Genomic DNA, 19895 nt, shown 5'->3' with positions numbered 1-19895 from the left:
TAGAATTTTACAGGGTGGCATGCTTTCCCATTGTGCTAGAGCTCATTCCTGACAGTTCTTAGGATATGTTGGAGCTTGCAATATGAGACAGTTGTGCAGATGAGTATAAGGTGGCACTGTACCTAATGCTAACCTCTCTCACACTCTGTAATTGAATATTCTCCGTATTCACATTTCAAATGTTATCCTCATTCCCATCCCACTCCCCCTCCCATTGCCCCATGAAGGGGCTCCCTCTCCCAACCACCCTCTAGATCCTCAGCACCTCGGCATTCCCCTACAGTGGGAAAACAGGCCTTCACTGCACCAAAGGTCTCTTCCCACATTCATGCCAGACAAGCTTGACCTTACCAGATGCTAGACTAAGTACAATGTTTTGTTTTTTTTTTTAAAGTACAGAGGAAGGAAGGAATGTCTGCCTCTGCCTGAAGAAACAGGAAGAGCTCAAAAAAATAAGTGTAAAAAAAGTATAATAAACCAAGAATTTCCACCTTAATAATATTTTGTATTTTTTATTTCCTCACCTGGTATCTTTACATGTCCTTTGCATTAACAAATGGCTTCTAAAAAATGGTAGTATCAGTCTGAGCAATAAAGTTCCTTTGGTATAGTTACTGAAGGAATATTTATCATTGCTTTATTAAATATGGGGAAATAAGTATGCCATTTTTTCCAAATGGTTTCATTTGCTCGTGTTTTCTTTGTTGATCCAAATGAATGAAATTAGAATAAACAATCTCTAAGTCATTTGTAATCAGGAGCTGATTAATGGAGTTTGGTTTCATAGCCATTATTCATTCTCGAACACCTGATATCTTTCCCATAAACAAATTGTGTTTGTCCAAATTAAGAAATTAAATGAAGCATTTGATGAGTTTATGATTGACCCTTCTAACTCAGAGCCCATTAGTCAATGTCGTCATCATAGAAAATGGTTTGACTAATGTGTTGTCTGAAGAAGCATGTGGATTTATTATGACTTCTGATTAATGCTTGCTGCAAGCCAGACAACTAGATTATAATAATTTTTGATTTTCATTTTAACAGTCATTGAAAAATTCCATTTCTGATGAAATGCATTTATGTGCCATTAGATTTAGGGATGATTTTATGGTGTTGAGTGGGTAATTTTTTCAAGTATATATTTTTAAAAGGATTTAGTATATAACTTAGGAAAGGTGGTTTTAAAACTGGTCATACATCTTTTGACTTTTGTGGATGTCTTCCTTTCCTTTCAGGAAGATAAACTCAGAGACCTTTAACCTAGAATTTGTTATCAATAACTTTAAGAAAACAGCAATATTTAAATTTCTTGTGCATTAATTTAAAACTTTAATTAGGTGATTTTAAATATTTCTTTAGAAGTTGTTCGTAGTGTTTATTTAATATTTTATGGTCACCAAAAAAAATAAATAATACAGAACAGCTAAGATTACTCCCCTACTAAAGGGAAGGCAGAGAGTTCCTGTGACATAGTAGAATGGAGCAGCTAGAAAAAACTGAAGGGTGGGAAGGAGAATGAACTATCATTTTGAATACTGACTGTAATCAATACTATTTATAATCAATATAGGACAAGGTGCAAGAGAGAGTTCAGTCTCTATAGTGCTTACCCTGTACGCATGAGGACAGAAATCACATAAAAAGTCTGGATGTGATGACGCATGCGTACAGTCCCAGTACTGGGGAAGCAGAGATATAAGAATGTCAGGGACAATCTGTCCAGCCAGCCTTGCCTGCTGAGTGACCTCCAGGCCAGTGAAAGAAAAATAAGATGGCTGGTGTCTGCAAAATGATATTGGTCTACACCCCCCCCCCACACAAAACAGTTACATACACTCATATTCCACATGCACACAGATGCAAAAATCAGTATAATACAAAAGCAGTACTTCTGGGGAGTGAAGCCATATCTCACTGGTTGGGAGTATGTGTCCTCTTGCAGAGGATCTGGTTTCAATTTCCCATATTCACAGGGTGGTTTGCAACAACCTGTGTCTCCAGGAATCTGATGCCCTCTTCTGCCCTCCATGTACACCAAGAACTACATGATATATATATATATACACACATATACATAGATACATAAATACATACATACATGCAGGAAATTCACAGATATTTGTTGGTTCCTGTTTTGTTTCTATGACAAAATCCCTGATAAAAGCAGCAGAAGTAAGGGGAGGCTCGCTATGGCTCACAACTTAAAGGGATCTAGAGAGGAGGCAGGTCAGCAGAAACAACCTTTGTAAGATAGCAGAAGCATACAGAAGGTTGTCTGTGCTTCCAGTCAGGAAGCAGTCTCTCTCGCTTTTTCCCTTGTTCTTTAGTTGTGGATCATAGACCATGGGGTGCAACAGAAATTCATAGTGGATGTTACCTCAGTAGAAACACCTAATAGACAAACTCAAAGGAGACTATACACCTATAAGTCAAGTTGTCAATGAATAAGGAACATTACAGAAAATACCGTTTGCTGTAATTGTTCTTCAAAGACAGACTACATAAGAAAAGACCAGAGTTTTCATTCTTTCTTTAATAAAAGGAGGTGGTCCAATTTTAAATAAACTGTCTTGGAGAAAGTAATGTCAGGTCCTAAGGAAATGACTTCAGCTCTGTAGAGAAGAAACGAAGGGGAGCTTTAAACACACGATGCTGGACACAGCTGGGTGGACAGGGCCGGGAAGCTCATGCACCATACTTCAGTCTCCTGTGCTACTGGGATTATGGTTTCCCTGCCAACGGCATCTGCTGGTGCTTATCATCTGAAAACACAAGTGGGATTTAGACTTGGAGACTTTGGGAGATACTTCGGTTTCTCTAAGGACATGATGGTGAGGTCATCCTGTGGTACTACATACATTCACCCCCCACACACACTCCATACCAGCCATGGAGAGCACCCTAATGCAAACCAACCACACTGATACCTCGACTGTAGGCTTGTAGGATCCAGAACTGGAAACAAAACAAAACAAAACAAATTTCTAATATCTCTGTCATTCACTGTATTTTATGATGACGAACAGCTTCCTGAGACATCTCTATGATATCTTTTACTATTTTTTCTAATAAGCCCATCTCTTATCTAGCCTCAGATTCCTGAAGATAATCTCTGAAAGAAAATAGTGCCTAAATGGGCTCAATAGAAATATTCTTAATTTTTTAAAGATTTATTTTATGTCTAACTTCTTTATCTGCACGTGCATCTGAATGGCAGAAGAGGGCATCAGATCCACTAAAAATGGTTACGAGCTGCCAGGTAGTTGTGGGGAATTGGACTCAGAAGCTTTGGAAGAGTTGCTAGTGGTTTTTTTCCTTACAACTTTATTAAAAAAATACATGTACATATTTTTAAAGGCATTTTGGCATAAAACTATATGAATATATTTTTCTCAGTACTTGATTTTTTTTTAAAGGTTTGATAGTATGCATTGAAATCTTACTAGTTACCATAAGCATAAAGTACATGTAAAATAAAATGTAACATGGAAATAGTTTTCTTGGTGTGTAAAGATTAAACATAACGATTTTTAAATACCAAAAATTGCCACAAGAATATCTTCTTAGCTCTTGAGTTATTAATGATTTAAGGAGTAGGTATACCCCACTCTGAGTGGGTGCTATACACTTCTTCTTTTGTTGTTGTTGTTGTTTTCTATGAAGGACTGAAGCTTCCACTTTTTAGTCTTTGTGTTTTTGAGCTTCATATGATCTATGAGTTGTTTCTTGGGTATTCAGAGCTTTCTGCAGGTTATTATCCAATTATCAGTGACTGCATATTATGTCTGTTCTTTTGTGACTGGGTTACCTCACTCAGGATGATATTCTCTAGCTACATCTATTTTCCTAGGAATTTCATAAAGTCATTGTTTCTGATAGCTGAATAGTACTCCATTGTGTAAATATACCATAATTTTTGAATCCATTCATCTACTGAAGGACATCTGGGTTCTTTCCAGCTTTTGGCTATTATAAATAGAGCTGCAATGAACATTGTGGTGCATGTGTCTTTGTTGTATGTTGGACCATATTTGGAGTATATACTCAGAAGTAGAATAACTGGGTCTTCAGGTAGGACTATGTCCAATTTTCTGAGGAATAGTGATTGCTATTTCCTGCTATTTTTGCTTTTAGAGGTAGAATTAAGTCTGTGTGTCTTTCTTCTTTTGGTTTTCATGCTTACTTATTTTCTTGCTTTTTCTAGAATGTAGTTTCTCTCTTTGTATTGGGTTTTCCATCAATTACTCTTTGTAGGGCTGGATTTGTGTTCAGATATTGAGTAAATTTAGTTTTTTCCTGGAATATCTTGGTTTCTCCATCTATGGTCATTGAGAGTTTTGCTGGATATAGTAACCTGGGCTGACATTTGTGTTCTCTTAGTGTCTGTTTGATGTCTGTCCAGGATCTTCTAGCTTTCACAGTCTCTGTTGAGAAGTTGGGTGTAATTCTGATTGGTCTGCCTTTGTATGTTACCTGTCTTTTTTCCCTTACTGCTTTTAGTATTCTTTCTTATGATTTGTTTTGATTATTATGTGTTGGGAAGAGTTTCTCTTCTGGTTCAATCTGTTTGGGGTTCTGTACACTTCTTTTGTGCTCATGGTCATCTCCTTCTTGAGGGTAGAGAAGTTTTCTTCTATGATTTTGTTGAAGATATTTACTTTGCCTTTCATTTGATATTCCTTGCCCTCTTCTACACCTATTTCCTTAGGTTTTGTCTTCTCATTGTGTCCTGGATATCTTGTAGGTTTTGGGTTATGAGCTTTTTGGTTTTTGCATTTTCTCTGACTGTTTTGTCTATGTTTTCCATGTTGTCTTCGGCCCCTGAGATTCTCTCTTCCTTCTCTTGTAGTCTGTTGGTGATGCTTGCATCTGTGACTCCTCATTTCTTTTTTAGGTTTTTCATCTCCAGGGTTGTCTCTTTTTGTGTTTTCTTTATTGTTTTTATTTCCATTTTTAATTCCTTCATCTGTTTGGTTGTGTTTTTCTGTATTTCTTTGAGTGTTTTTTGTGTTTCCTCTTTAAAAGCTTCTATTTATTTACGTGTGTCCTCCTGTGCTTGTTTAAAGGAGTTATTGATGCGCTTCTCGAAGATCTCCATCATCATCTTGAGGTATGATTTCAATTCTGAGTCTTCTTTATCTGGAGTGTTTGGCAATCCACTGCTTGCTATGGTGGGAGAACTGGGTTCTGATGTTGCCAGGTTGTCTTGGTTTCTATTGCTTAGGTTCTTTCATTTTCCTCTTGCCATCTTGTTATCTGTGATTATATGTTGTCTTGTAGTCAGTGACTGGCACCTGTCTTTCCTGTGGATCTGAGGGCCCGTGTGCTCAGGAAGAAAATTGCTTCTGAGTCTCTGGCTTTTAGTGGGCAAGCAGTGAGTTCTGGCAGCTCTGTCTTTGTGGGATCAGGTGTGGGAGCTCTTGTGAAGTGTTCTGGGAGCTCAGCCCTCTGCCCACAGGTTCTGAGTCCTACTGGCAGGGACCTGGCTCTTTCTCTAGGCCAAAATGGACCCTTTTCTAAATAGCACAGTACTTTCTGTTCTCTGAGAACTCCCGGTGTGCTCTCCCTGGGCCTATGTGCCAGGCTCACCTCTGGTCCAGGTGTATGAGGGCCTGTAGAGCTGATCTTCAAGCACTGCCTTTCCCACTGGCAAAGGCCTATGCCTTACTGAGGGACTGTGCATTTTGTCTGGGAGCATGGGCTTCCTGGGCAGATCCCCAGTCCCTCTGCCAGAGGCCTGATGCTTACTGTGGGCCACAGGCGCATGTTTTCCGTGAGCTCCGCCTAGCCCTCTCTGTGCTTTGGTTGCTCACAGTGCAATCTCACCAGACCTGTGTCCTCTGTACCCCATTTTTTAATTGGGTTATTTGGTTTTATTTTGGAGGTTAACTTCTTGAGTTCTTTATATATTTTGGATATTAGACCTCTAACAAATGTATTGGTTAGTGAAGATTTTTTCCCCAATCTGTAGGTTGCTGTTTTGTCCTATTGAGAGTGTCCTTTGTCTTACAGAAGTTTATCAGTTTCATGAGGTCCGATTTATCAACTGTTGATCTTGGAACCTGAGCCATTGTTAGTGTTCTGTTTAGGAAATTTTTCTCTATGTCAATGAGTTTGAGACTCTTTCCCACTTTCTCTTCAACTAGATGGAGTGTATCTGGTTGTATGCTGAAGTCCTTCATCTACTTGAACTTCAGGTTGGTGCAAGGTGATATAAATAAATCTATTTTCATCTTCTACATGCAGATCACACAAGGACACATGCTCCACCATGTTCATAGTAACTTTATTTGTAATAGCCAGAAGCTGGAAACAACCCAGATGTCCCTCAATGGAAGAATGGATACAGAAAATGTGGTTCATTTACACAATGAAATACTATTCAGCTATTAACCAGAAAATCATGAATTTTGAGGCAGATAGAGGGAACTAGAAAATATCATCCTGTGTGCAGTAACACAGACTCAAAAGACACCCATGGTATGTGCTCGCTGATAAGTGCCTAGTTGTCAAAAGTACAGAATACCTAAGATACAATCTATATATAGACCACAAGAAGTTTAACAAGCAAGAAGGCCCAAGTTAGGATGCTTCAATCTCACTTAGAAGGGGGAATAAATTAATCATGGGAGGCAGAGGGAGAGACCTGAGTTGGAAAGGGGAACAGGAGGGGAAAAGAATAGAATCATTTAGAAGGGGGGGTGGCAGGAAGGAAGCCAAGAGAATTAATGGAAATATGCAGCTTCTGGTTATAGGAGGTTGGAAGGGGTGCTTAGAAAGTCCAAAGATCTGGGAGGTGAGAGATTCTTGGGATTTAATGGGGGTGACCTTAGCCAAAGTGCCCAACAATGGGGAGTAGAAGCTTGAAGAGCCCACTTCCAGAAGATTGACAGGACTCAAATGGAAGGACAGGGTTACCAACCCACAGTCAAAATTTCTGACTTAGAATTGTTCTGTCTAAAAGAACTGCAGGGACAAAAATGGAAAAGAGACTGAAGGTACAGAGGTCCAATGATCAGCCCAACCTGAGATTCGTCTCACGGGAGGTATAGAGTTGGGAGTACCAAGGCCTGCCACTATTACTAATGCTATGATATGCTTATAAACAGGAGCCTAGCATGGCTGTCCTCTGAGAGGCCCTACTAACAGCTGACTGAGACAGATACAGATATTTATATCCATCCGTTTGACTGAAGTTGGGGACCCCTATAGTGAATTTGGCAAAGGATTTAAGAAGCTGAAGGTGAGGGTGACCCCATAGGAAGATCATCAGTCTCAACTGACCTGGAACCCTGAGAACTCCCAGAGAGTGAGCCACCAACTAGGAAGCACACAGGGACTCAAACACCCCACTCCCACATGGACAGCAGAGGACTGCCTGGTCTGGCCTCAGTGGAGAAGATGCTCCTAATCTTGGAGAGACTTGAGGCTCCAGGGAAGGTGGATGCCTGTTTGGCACAGTGTATATGTGTCACAGTCAAAGGGGAGGACTGGGAAGAACTGTGAAAGGTGGGCCAGGAAGGGGACAACAGCTGGAATGTAAATAAAAAAAAAAACAATTAAAAAAAGGATAGAAAGATATAAAGCCCAACATGGCGGCATAAGCCTAGCACGGCTGTCCTCTCGGCACTTGGGAGGGAGTGTCAGAAGAATCTCTGAATTTGTGGCCAGGCTGACCTACAAAGTTAGTTCAAGGACAACCAGGACCACATAAAGAAACCTTTCTTGAACAATCAAAGAGGAGAGTTGAGCAGGAGAGAGATTTATTTTTAAAAAGAAATCTTTGATTGTATTCTTATGTGCAAATATCTTTGATTCAATCAACAATGTTCTGATAAGTCCCATTTATATTTCAAGGTCTCTGCATTTTCAAAATGTCTTCCCAAGGACAATAATGACAACACACAAATAGGATTTTAAAAACAATTCTACAATGTTAAGGTCCTTATCAAAATCTCAGAATTACCATCTTCTTATATAAAAACAATGGTCATTTCAAGCTTTAATTAACACATTTAATGGTAGAAATGAATCACGTGGAACAATTTGGAACACACTTGACACTCAACGCTCAGAAGGTTACAGGGGCCACTGCCAGCCTGTAGCTGGTCTAAAAGGTTCTTCACACTCATGGGAGAAGCACTAGTGTCACATGAAGATTTAACAGGAATTTGTCTAGTGTAACATAATCTTTTACAAAGATGTCATAGAAATGAATACATATAGCATTTAATTAAAAAGTATTAAAAGTAAATTGATTTAAATTCAAAATGGAAATTACTTTTTAAAAGCAAAAGTACTATATAATTGGTATACTAACAAAAACCTTTGTGAAAATAGGCGTAAGTAAAGTTTGCTGATCAGATAACCTTTGTTTCAAGCTGAATTCAGGCAGGCATGGCTAACTCTTCGTCACTGTGGCAACTCCGTCATCTATAGGCCTCGTGCTCTAGAACCACGTGATCAAGAACGAACAAAACCAAAACCTATGAAAAACCCTATGTTTTATGTAAGTTTATGGCTGTTGTTGGGCCACATTCATAGCTGTCCCAGTATGAGTTGGACAGACCAGCTCACTGAATTAAATATATCAAGTGGACTGTAAAAGAAGAAAGAAAAGCTGTTTTGTGTGCTTTTGCAGGTATAAATTTCTCCAAGTCTAGTGATGTCTCCACGTGCTAACTCTGAAGATAAGTTAGGGAGTTAGGAAACTGTAGGTCTAGATTACTGAAGCTGAGCATTCCTTCTCACTTTACATATGAAGGAGAAAACACAGAGCTACTACCAAGACTTGCAGGTTCCCTCTACTTTCTTACTATTACTTTCTACCTCTGTTTCTATAAGAATCTAGATAGCTATAGATTCTAAGTTAAAAAGTAGTCCTATAGGAAAGACAAGTCCTTTTTGATATCACAACCAAAGAAAATACCCATAGAGAACCTGTGGAGACCATATCCAGAGACTAGAGGCAAGACCCCCAGATGGGAGAAGGGGCCACCCACTCATCTCCAAATCTTAACCCAGAAGGGTTTCTGTCTAAAGGAGATACAGGGACAAAGTATGGAACAGAGACTGAAGGAAAGGCCATTCAGAGACTGTCTCACCTGGGGATCCATTCCATATACAGACACCAAACCCAGACACTATTGCTGATGCCAAGAAGTGCTTGTAGACAGGACCCTGTTATAGCTGTCTCTTCAGAGGCTCTGCCAGAGCCTTACTGATACAGATGAGGATGCTTGCAGCTTACCAGTGGACTGAGCAAGGGGACACCAATAAAGGAGTTAAACAAAGGTCTAAAGGAGCTGAAGGTGTTTGCAACCCCATAGGAAGAGCATCAATATCAACCAACCAGACACCCCCAAGCTCCCAGGAGTTAAACCACCAACCAAAGAGTACACATGGAGAGACCCATGTCTCCAGTGCTGGCATTGTTTGACATCAATGGGAGGAGAAGCCCTTGGTCCTGTGAAGAACTAGACTCCCCAGTGTAGGGGAATGCCAGGGCAGTGAGGTGGGAGTGGGCAGTGGGAAGAACATACTAAAACTCGGGCTGGAGAGATGACTCAGGGGTTAAGAGCACTGACTGCTCTTCCAGAGGTCCTGAGTTCAGTTCCCAGCAACCACACGGTGGCTCACAATCATCTGTAATGGGATCCAATGCCCCTTCTGATGTGTCTGAAAACAGTGATAGCATACCCATGTTCATGAAATAAATAAATTTTTTTTAAAAAAAGAATGAACAATTTAAAATTCAAATTTAAATATGTATAATACTTTACCTAACATATACTGATTTAGAATCAGAAAAGCTAGCCGATTTTTTTCATATTTGTTTTCTGTAATTACAGTAACACAAAGCAGATCAGTAGTGTGTAAAGTTGAAACTGAGGAAGAGAAAACTGACTTCCAAAGGACCAAACGGCTTTCCCGTGTTCTCTCCAGTATTCTTCTGGATTGGAGTTTGACTACTATATACATTTATCAAGGTTCATCAGGGAAATTTTATCATGTTCAAAACAAACCTATCATGTACTTCTTTATAACCAGAGCACAATCAGAAACTGAACACAGATACAATGTTTTAAGCTCTATCAATCTTGCTACTCAGAGATCACAGCCACCATCAGCTTTGTACACATCATCCTAGAGAGTCTTCAACATGAATAATAACTCTTGCTTAACACTTAAAGAGAATGAAGTTATATATTTAGCTCACACTTTTTCTTTGAATTCTAAAATATATCTAAATCATATAAATATTTCTATTTTTAATAGTGGTTAGACAAATTACATGCACTACAGTTTTCCTAGTGAAGAGAGAACAAAGTTCTGAGCATGCAATGTTTGTCGTAAATTCTGCAGCCTCAAAAAACTCGGTGCTCTTAATGACTAAATGTAGCTACTATAGGTTCTAGCTCATAGTCTCTAAGATAGGTACTTTCTAATGATCTCAAATAAAAATAGAACAAAATCTTAACTTTGTTGGACTGCAGGGCAAGGAGAGAGGAGAGGGAGGGAAATGATGTCAACAAAGTACTCATATAAAAATTCCAAAGAATATACAGATTGAAGACTAAGAGCATGAATAATATATCATCTGGAAGAGGAGAAGGGCTCTTTGCTGCCATCAACTTTCTCTAAATTTAGTGTAAGATACAGTTCTCATATACAAAAGGATGCTTTATTTAAGCAGGTTTATGATGGTGGTGATGATGGTGGTTAAAAACTGGACTAGACTGTAATGAGTGATCCTATTTGTTCCAGCAGAATGAAACCGTACAGTCCACGTATGTGGTCTTTACTGGCACATCTGTCACGAGCCCATTCCCACATCATGAAATGCAAAGTACTGAGCACTTGTTTACTAGATGAGACAGGAAATTTTCACCATTTGATTTTTCTTTCAAAAGAAATCTGCTTTTTTTTATAGGATGATAGATGACAGTTCTTATCAGTATGCACTTAGGATTTCTAAGCTCTGTACACTCTAGTCTTAATATAATTTCATTGGTAAAGAAAAAAAACAGCAAAATTGTGTTAAACAGAAAAGTAAATTTTCAATTATTATTTTTTTAAAACTCAAATGCTTTGTTTTAATATAGGTATGGGTATGACATAGGAACCAATTATAAAAATACTTAAAACATAGGAAAATGTATATTGAGTAATGACTATATAGAAAATTCTTAATAAATGCAACTCACTATTTTCAAGACTTCATGGATCAAATTTTCATTAAGCATTCTATAAAATAATTTGATGTTCCCCTCCAAAGCTCTGCTATACTAACATAAAACTTTTACTTAATATAAAATATTCAGATAAAATAAAAGATGTTTTAGTTAAAATTTTAAACTCATATAAAATCTCATGTTAACTTAGGTGAACTTTTTTTATACAATGTTATTTTACTTTTAAGAAAAAAAAACTACCTATAGTTCTATTTAGAAAAGACTGGCTATTGATACACAATTTTTCGTCATTTAAAATGTAAAGATACTGAAAGGTAATCAATTCTAAGAAACTACTTATAATAATTCTGCATTAAAATATCCCACATAAATTATTTGGGATGACTCTAAACACACTAAAAATGACCCACACATTTGATGTATAAACAGCTATCAAAAATCTTACACACTTGTCAGTCTTTCAGTAATGAAGTCAGGGAAAATAAATCACAGACACCCAAGTGAATTGGCACTGTAAGTGACAGAAGCTCTTCTAAATCCTCTGTTTACACTGGGGATTAGTGAAGCAGACTTTGAGTAGCACACTGAACAGTCCGTGGTCAAGGGGACCTGCTCCCTGTCAGCCCCAGGGCATCAGGACAAAGCCTGGGCCTGGTAGGAAGTGACCCATAAACATACTCCTGCCCAGGATTTATACAAAGCCAGTCTGCCTCACAGAAACTCCTTATGACCATTAGCCGGCCTGCAAGGCCTGCCAGGAGGCCTAATTACAGGTCTACAGAGCCCAATAACAAAAGCTGAAGGGCTTTAGCCTAGGGATGATCTGCTTTATACTGACTTGATAGAGTCCATATAGAGGACCCCGAAGAAAGAGGTTTAGCTTTAAAATTCTCCCCAGAGATGGAGCATTGTCCTCAAGTCTAGAAGGCCCACATGCAACATACTTCAGTTAGGCTTAAGCATACCACACTCTCAAAATTAACATTCAACCACTGTCTGCTTAACATCTGCTCAAACATGGCAAGTTGCTCTGATATTGTTAAGACTCTCGCTGACAGCTTTCTTCTTACTAAGTACGATTAGAGAGAAAGAACAGCTATTCCAAAATAAACATGCAACAAATGCTAAAATAAATAACACACCCTTTAAAACAAGTTAATTAATGATTTCCTTTAGAAAACAATAGGTTTATCTTAGCACAAAGACAAACATCAGATCCACTGTTGGAAACAAACATTATTGTTTTGATTTTCATTAAAGTTATTAAATGTTATGAAGAACTCTAAGCAGGCAAAGACTATACTTGATGAAAAAGTTTTAACAAATGCCTAAGTAAACTAAACTATTCATGTTTCACCTAAAGTGCTTTTACTTTTGGTACTAGCTAAGAGTTCAAGCCTAAGAGATGTGTGGCTCAGCTTCTCCTGAGTAACTTCATAGAGAACGCAGCTGACAGCACAGAGTGCAGCTGCTGAATTTCCCAGCTACGGTTTCTATAATGCTGAATTAAGTACAGGTTAGGAATGCTAAAGACTTCATCACCGTTTCCTAACATCTCTGAAAGTTCACACTGTTCTTTTTCACTCAGTAGGCATTAGCAACGTTGCTATAGGCTTTTCTGCAGCCAAAAGCAGCGCCTCAGCCTCCCAGCTACAAGAAATGAAATACCTCGCTACAGTGCTTTTCACACGGGAACAGTGTGGAGCAGACAGTATTTTATAGGTGTTAGTAAGTAAAGGCTATAAAGCAGTTATGTCAGTGATTCAATCTAGACTACTAGGATGCCCTCAAAGAGCCCACACAGAGAAAAAAAAACTAAAAACCATTGATATGAAGTCTGAGTGAACTTTCTTGTCATTTGCTCTACATGGGACTAGGGGAGTGCCCTAACATGAAATCTTTGTCAAAACTAATCAACCCATTTGAAGGTCATCAGCAGGTTTCTCTGTTGGCTTTAAAACAGTAAATCTGAGTGGCATTTTATGGTCCCAGAAGTAATATCCTTATCAACTATCTTCATTTGTAATTCTTGGAATCACAAGTACTTAATGCTAGACTGAAATGAAGTGCTGGAGCCTCTAAGATCACAAGTCTTAGTGAAGGGAAGGACCAGCTAATGGGTAACTGAGGGATGCGAATCTCACTTTACTATGCTGCACAGGACGTGAGGCAGTTATCGTATATTGCTAAACAAAACTTGTGACGTGGATTGCAATGTGTATACACATGCAACTAATCTGTGTTTAGCATATCAGGAAGGGTCACTGAAATGCATAAACCTAGATTTAGGATAGGAATCTAATGATTGTAACATTAACCTAGGTTTAACAAAGTTCTATAATTAGATACTGTGAATGTTCCATATAGTTAGGGAAAAACAGCTTTTTCATAAGATGAACTTGAATTCTGCTTTATCAAGCAAAAACACTTCAGAATCTAAAGTAAATCTAAAGCTAGAACTTATGTACTGCAAGGCAAATGAACATTAAATCTAAGAAAATAAAATATGACCTTGGTGACAGTCTCTGTAACATTCTTCTTTCTGACCAACAATGCCCACACTCTGAAACTCCAGAGAATAAAATCTCAAAAGTCAGAAATCATTACATTTGCTTCCTAAATCTGCTACTATTCAGATATGCAAGTTTTCATACTTGTGAAATGGAACTGATTACCTTCCTATGTACTGATAAGTCATGGGGTAAAGGACTTATGAAAGTACTCTGACATCGTTTAGATGAAGTACTATTACAAACAGATTCTAAAGTAAGTTGCTTTACCAGACATTAAATAAAAGAAATTTCTACTTTTCTTTATGACAATGGAAATATAATTTAAGATCCATGTGCCAGTAACTGCATTAGAAGTAAAGCTGTTGCTGGGCTGAACACAGTGGTTCACAGAAGAAGGAAGGCCATGATTATGTGAAAAGAGCTTTGTCAAAGTAAGAGAGGAAACTGATGAAGTGTGGAAGACAATTATACCCCTTCTCATATTGGGGGAAAACTTTTGTTTTACAGAGAGTTCTTTAGGCTCATGAAAATACCTAGTATAAAGTGAGTTGGTTTCATTTTCGGGTGTGTGTGTAAAACAAACCTACTACTGGAATAGTGCTAGCAAATCAAATAGTAGAAGCAAGAGTGATATTGACAAGTTCTTAGGGAAAACTCATCTTCCCCCTTTGTTGATAATCACTGCTTTGTAATTTTCTGCAATGTATTAACTTAAAGTTTATATTTGTAAAGTCATATTATAGTCATCTCAAAAATTTTAGAACCTCACAAAATTCATCTGTCAGCTACAATCAGTATTTGAATATTTCTGAAACTTTTGAATTTCCTCCTTAGGTGAAATACAGTGCAACAGGCAATTGGGGCAACACATGCATCCCATCCCTGTACCTCCCCTGCAGTCACGCCCTGCTCCATTATCTCCAACCCCCATATGATCACCTTTCCAATTTTAAGATCTACACACATATATGTGCAAATACACAATATGTAATTTTATGCTCTGTATATAACATGGTATTTTGCTGAATATGCTTATTTCATTTAATATTCCTAGTTCCACCCATTTTCTTGCAGATGTCATTTCATTTTTTCCAACTGATTAAAACTCCTCTGTCTGTCTGTCTGTCTTCTTTGTCTGTTCACCTAATGGACATCTAGGCTGGGGCCATTTCTGACTATCAAGAAATATGCAGTGATGAATACAAAATATGTACAGCTGGGGTCATACATATGTCTACTCCTACTTTCTTGAATACCTACTATTCTGATTTCCACAGCATACAAATATATATGAAGGTTTAAAACTTCAGGCCATTAGTTTCTCCACAAATGACGTATCTATCAGAGATTAACAGTTGTAATTTTACTATGGTGCTATGGATAGAAATAAAAATAACCAACTAGAAAGAGGAAATAGGAGAAAACATAACATGAGCAAAATGTTCCAAGGCAAACAAAGCATAGGAATGAAAGGAATTATAGTTTACAGTTACAAATGTTAAGAAATTTATGTCTATAGTCTGCTGGCCTCTTGGACAACATACCCACAGGAATCTCTACATTGTACCGCAGAGACACCTGTCCAACTATGTTCACTGCTGCCATTCATAATAGCCAAAGTTTCATATAGCCTAGATGTGCATCAACGATGGACGGGTCATGAAAAATGTACTACATGTACAAAGTGAAAAGAAAAACCATCAACTTTAAAAGTATTTGGATGGAGCTAGAAAAATGTCACGAGAAAGGTAATCCAGAGCTAAACATGTGGAGCTCCACATGTGATTAGGGAGGAGGGAAGGATCTCAATGTACAGAACCCTGAGAGTCATAAGCAGATATAAACTGGTTTTTGGTTGAGAGACACTTAATACTCTCAAGAAAGTAAACGGCACCATACAGTGCCCTCACCACACAGACTCTCTTCACTGCGATGGGGTAGGAGTCTACTTCCTGTATTTGTTGTCACAATGGTCACCATCCTGACCTCTCACTGATGATGGGTTCATGACACAGAATATCTTCAACCTAAAGACTTTCAAACAGCTAACTGAAATGTGTGATAAGCTTTAATTGTTATAGGAAACCACTTGTATATTGCAGATGAGAATACAAAATGATTTCTCTACTATGGAAAATTGTTGAGATAAAGAATTGAAGAATTGTCAAATGAACACAACTTTTCTTTTACAAAAGCACTCTCAGGATCTAAAAGCAGGTGCTCAAACTAGTCCATGTGTATGTACATTATTCAACAAGAAAATTTTTATCACTAAATAAATATATAAGCAAATTGTACACAAATATTATTCAACCATAAAAAGAAACTAATTAATGATGTGTTACAACATGGATATACTTCCAATACACAACAGGACAAATATAAAACCTCACTGTCTTAGTCAGGGTTTCTATTCCTGCACAAAACATCATGACCAAGAAGCAAGGTGGGGAGGAAAGGTTTTATTCAGCTCACACTTCCATATCGCTGTTCATCACCAGAGGAAGTCAGGACTGGAACTCAAGCAGGTCAGGAGGCAGGAGCTGATGCAGAGGCCATGGAGGGATGTCACTTACTGGCTTGCTTCCCCTGGCTTGCTCAGCCTGCTTTCTTATAGAACCCAGGTCTACCAGCCCAGGGAAGGCTCCACCCACAATGGGCTGGGCCCTCCTCCTTGATCACTAGTTCAGAAAATGCCTTACAGCTGGATCTCATGGAGGAATTTCTTCAACTCCTTTCTCTGTGATAACTCCAGCTTGTATCAAATTGACACAAAATCAGACAGTACACCCACCATATTCATGTGATGTCTCAGAGATAGAGGCAGATGGATGGTTGTCAGAAACAAGGAAGATGACAAGAAATTACTCAGAGGTAAGAGGTTGTCCTAACTAGGCTAGTCTAAAGTTCTTCCAATCCCTTCCTTTCTTGTATATTTATTGATAATGAAAAATACATCTCTGGGATTCATTGTGGGAACAAGGGAACAGAATTATGGGAACGTGCCTACTTTTTCCATGCCATCCTGTTATCTATACTTTCTCTCTCAGGGAATAACATATCCTTAAAAGTAATACTGGGCATTTTTCAAAGAAATACAAAACATTACATCACCACATATCAATTTATTCACATTACTAGCATGAAAAAAGTAGCCTGATAAAAAATTGGTAATGAAAAGTTGCAATGCTATAAATACACTACAATCTCAAAACCACATTTCTATAGTAATATAAATAGTTAATGCAAGAGATTCTTGGTTCAATGTGAAGATATTTATTTTCTCAAAAAAAAAAAAAAAAAAAAAACTGATATTTGGTGGGCTACAATTACCTTTGAATCCTTAATTTGTCAAACTGGAATACATAAGCGCTTAGTAACCCTTTCAAAGGTTACACACACACACACACACACACACACACACACACACACACACACACACATCAGGAGTATATTAAGACTTAAATTACCAATATGGAAAAAAAAACACAGTATGGATTTTTTAGACACATATAAAGAGTCAAATAAACGTGATGCTGTTCTACTGGAATATTAAACACGGCATATTAACACTACATGGCAACAGAACTTCTAGTCTAATGAACTAGTTTATTGTAATTAAAGGAGTTTTAAATATTAATGGCCCAATTTTCACCAAAACAATGAAAACCTGAATCAAACGTAACCTATAAAAATTTAAATAACAGGCTACAGTCTTAAATAAGAACAACAAAATTATAAAACTTTCAGAAGAAAAAGTCAGAAAAATCATGATGTAAAGTTAAAGAATTCTTTCCATTTCACGTTAACTACAATTCATAAAGGATAAAATCAATATGCGTTTCTTAACAATTAAACATTAAAACTACTATCTGTTTTACCTATAAACATGTAATGAATGACCCCTAAGAACCTATAAATGTCAGCTGTAAACAGCATACATTTAAACACATAATCTAGATTTTATTAACATGTGAGAAATTGTAAAAAGTTTCTTGACTCATAAAGAAGCATGCTAACAGATTAGAGGAACTTTTCTATTTCATAAAAGTTAATTTTAAAAACTTACCAGCAGCTTCAAGGACCAACTGTAGTCTGGCTTTGGCCTGCTCAGCTGGAGGCTAAAAATCAACCACAAAAGATATTTACCGGTCACTTTTAAATAATAGATTTTTAAATTAAAGCACTACTAGGCATAAAAACTTAAAAAGCCTTATCACAATCACTATTACAATCAATCTAAATTCTGTCACAGTAAAAATTCATGACCTAATAGTGAAAATACCTTTTAACTAATAAAATGTAAGAATGATGAAGTTCTTTAGTTAGTACATAACCATATCACTCAGCACTAAGACAGATTACTGTAAGCCTAATAATAAGGCACAAACCACGTATTTAAACACACACTTTCAAACTGTATCACTTCCTTGCATATAGAAACATTTAAATGACCTAAGTTTAAATAAAGTTAACTATTGGAGTCTAGGAAGTCAGACTCTAAAAATAAATATTTTTTGACCCAAGACCAGATAGTTTTAGTGCAGAATTCTACCAGATCTTAAAAAAGCACTAATACCAATATACTTCAAACTGTTCCAAAAAATGAAAACAGAGAACACTATTTAATTTGTTCTCTGAAGCTATAGTTACTCTGATAACTAAACCACACAACGACCTAACAAAGAAAAAAAAAATCCAGCCAAATTTTGCTTATTAATACTGATGCAATTGCATTTGTAATTGTGATTTGTAAATGTAAATGTAATTGTCACACACCAAATCCAACAACACATCAAACCATCATTCTCCACGATCAAGTAGGCTTTATCCCACGGATGCAGGAATGGTTCAATATACATAAATTCATCAACATAACCTACTATATAAACAAACTCAAAGAAAAAAGTCACATGATCATCTCATTAGATACTGAAAAAGCCTTTGACAAAATACAAAATACCCCTTCATGTTAAAAGTCTTAGAGAGATCAGTAATTGATGGCACAGACACAAACATACTGAAAAGAATATACAGCAAATCAACAGCCAACATCAAACTAAATGCAAAGAAACTAGAAGCAATCCCACTAAAATCAAGGAAAGGCTACCCACTCTCTTTCTAGTCAATCAACAGTACCTGAAGTTCTAGCTAGAGCAATTAGACATAAATAAATAAATAAATAAATAAATAAATAAATAAATAAATAAATAAAATTAAAAAAAAAAAGGAGATCAAGAAAATTCAAATTGGAAAGGAAGAAGTCAAAGTATCATTGTTTGCAGATGATATGACAGTATACATAAGCAACCCCCAAAATTCCACCAGAGAATTCTACAGCCGATAACAGCTTCAGCAAAGTGGCTGGGGAGGTGGAGGGTGGATGTGGGATGGTAAAGGGTAATCAGGAAGTGGGGTACCACTGGAGATATAAACAAAATGATTAATTAAAAATTATGAACACAGAAACACACAGAGAAAAAAGAGCAATTCTCAGTTTTATATGGAAAACCAACAACAACAAAACCAGGATAGCCAAAACAATTCTCAGCAATCAAAGAACTTGTGGGGGAATCACCATCCCTGACCTCAAGTTGTACTGCACAGCAATAATGATATTGGTACAAAGACAGACAGGTTGATCAATGGAATATAACTGAAGACCCAGAAATAAACCCACACACTTATGAACACTTGATCTTTAACAAACACTTATGAACACTTTATCTTTAACAAAGAAGCCAAAAGTATACAGTGGATAAAAGGAAGCATCTTCAATGGTGCTGGTCTCACTGGTGGTCTGCAAGTAGAAGAATGAAAATAGATTCATATTTGTCACCTTGCACAAAGCTGATGTCCAAGTGGATCAAGGACCTCAACACAAAACCATATATACTCAATCTAATAGAAGAGAAATGGGAAAGAGCTTCACACTCACTGGCACAGGAGAAAAATTCCTGGACAAATACCAACAGCTCAGGCACTAAGATCAGCAACTGAAAAATGGAATCTCATGAAACTGATAAGCATCTGCAAAAGACACTGTCAATAGGACAAAACAGCAACATACACATTGGGAAATGACCTTCATTAACCCTACATCCTACAGAGGGCTAATATCCAGTATGTATAAAGAACACAAGATGGTAACTTCTAGAAAAACAAATAACTCAATTACAAAATG

At 37.3% G+C, this 19895-nt stretch overlaps 1 protein-coding gene across 6 annotated transcripts in view; it reads right to left on the bottom strand.

Moving 5' to 3' along the window:
• Positions 1 to 19895, bottom strand: part of RSRC1 (arginine and serine rich coiled-coil 1) — a 326235-nt gene that overhangs the window by 100740 nt on the left and 205600 nt on the right. For all 6 annotated transcript variants that reach the window (XM_080916538.1, XM_080916542.1, XM_080916541.1 and 3 more), the window contains exon 6: positions 17781 to 17832. In XM_080916538.1, the coding sequence (XP_080772664.1) occupies positions 17781 to 17832 (52 nt within the window). The remainder of the gene's footprint in view (positions 1 to 17780; positions 17833 to 19895) is intronic.

The sequence above is a fragment of the Micromys minutus genome (assembly GCF_963924665.1).
Source record: "Micromys minutus genome assembly, chromosome: 4".
NCBI lineage: Eukaryota > Metazoa > Chordata > Mammalia > Rodentia > Muridae > Micromys > Micromys minutus.
Note: the sequence above shows the minus strand (reverse complement) of the source record. Positions and strands in the feature narration are given on the sequence as shown.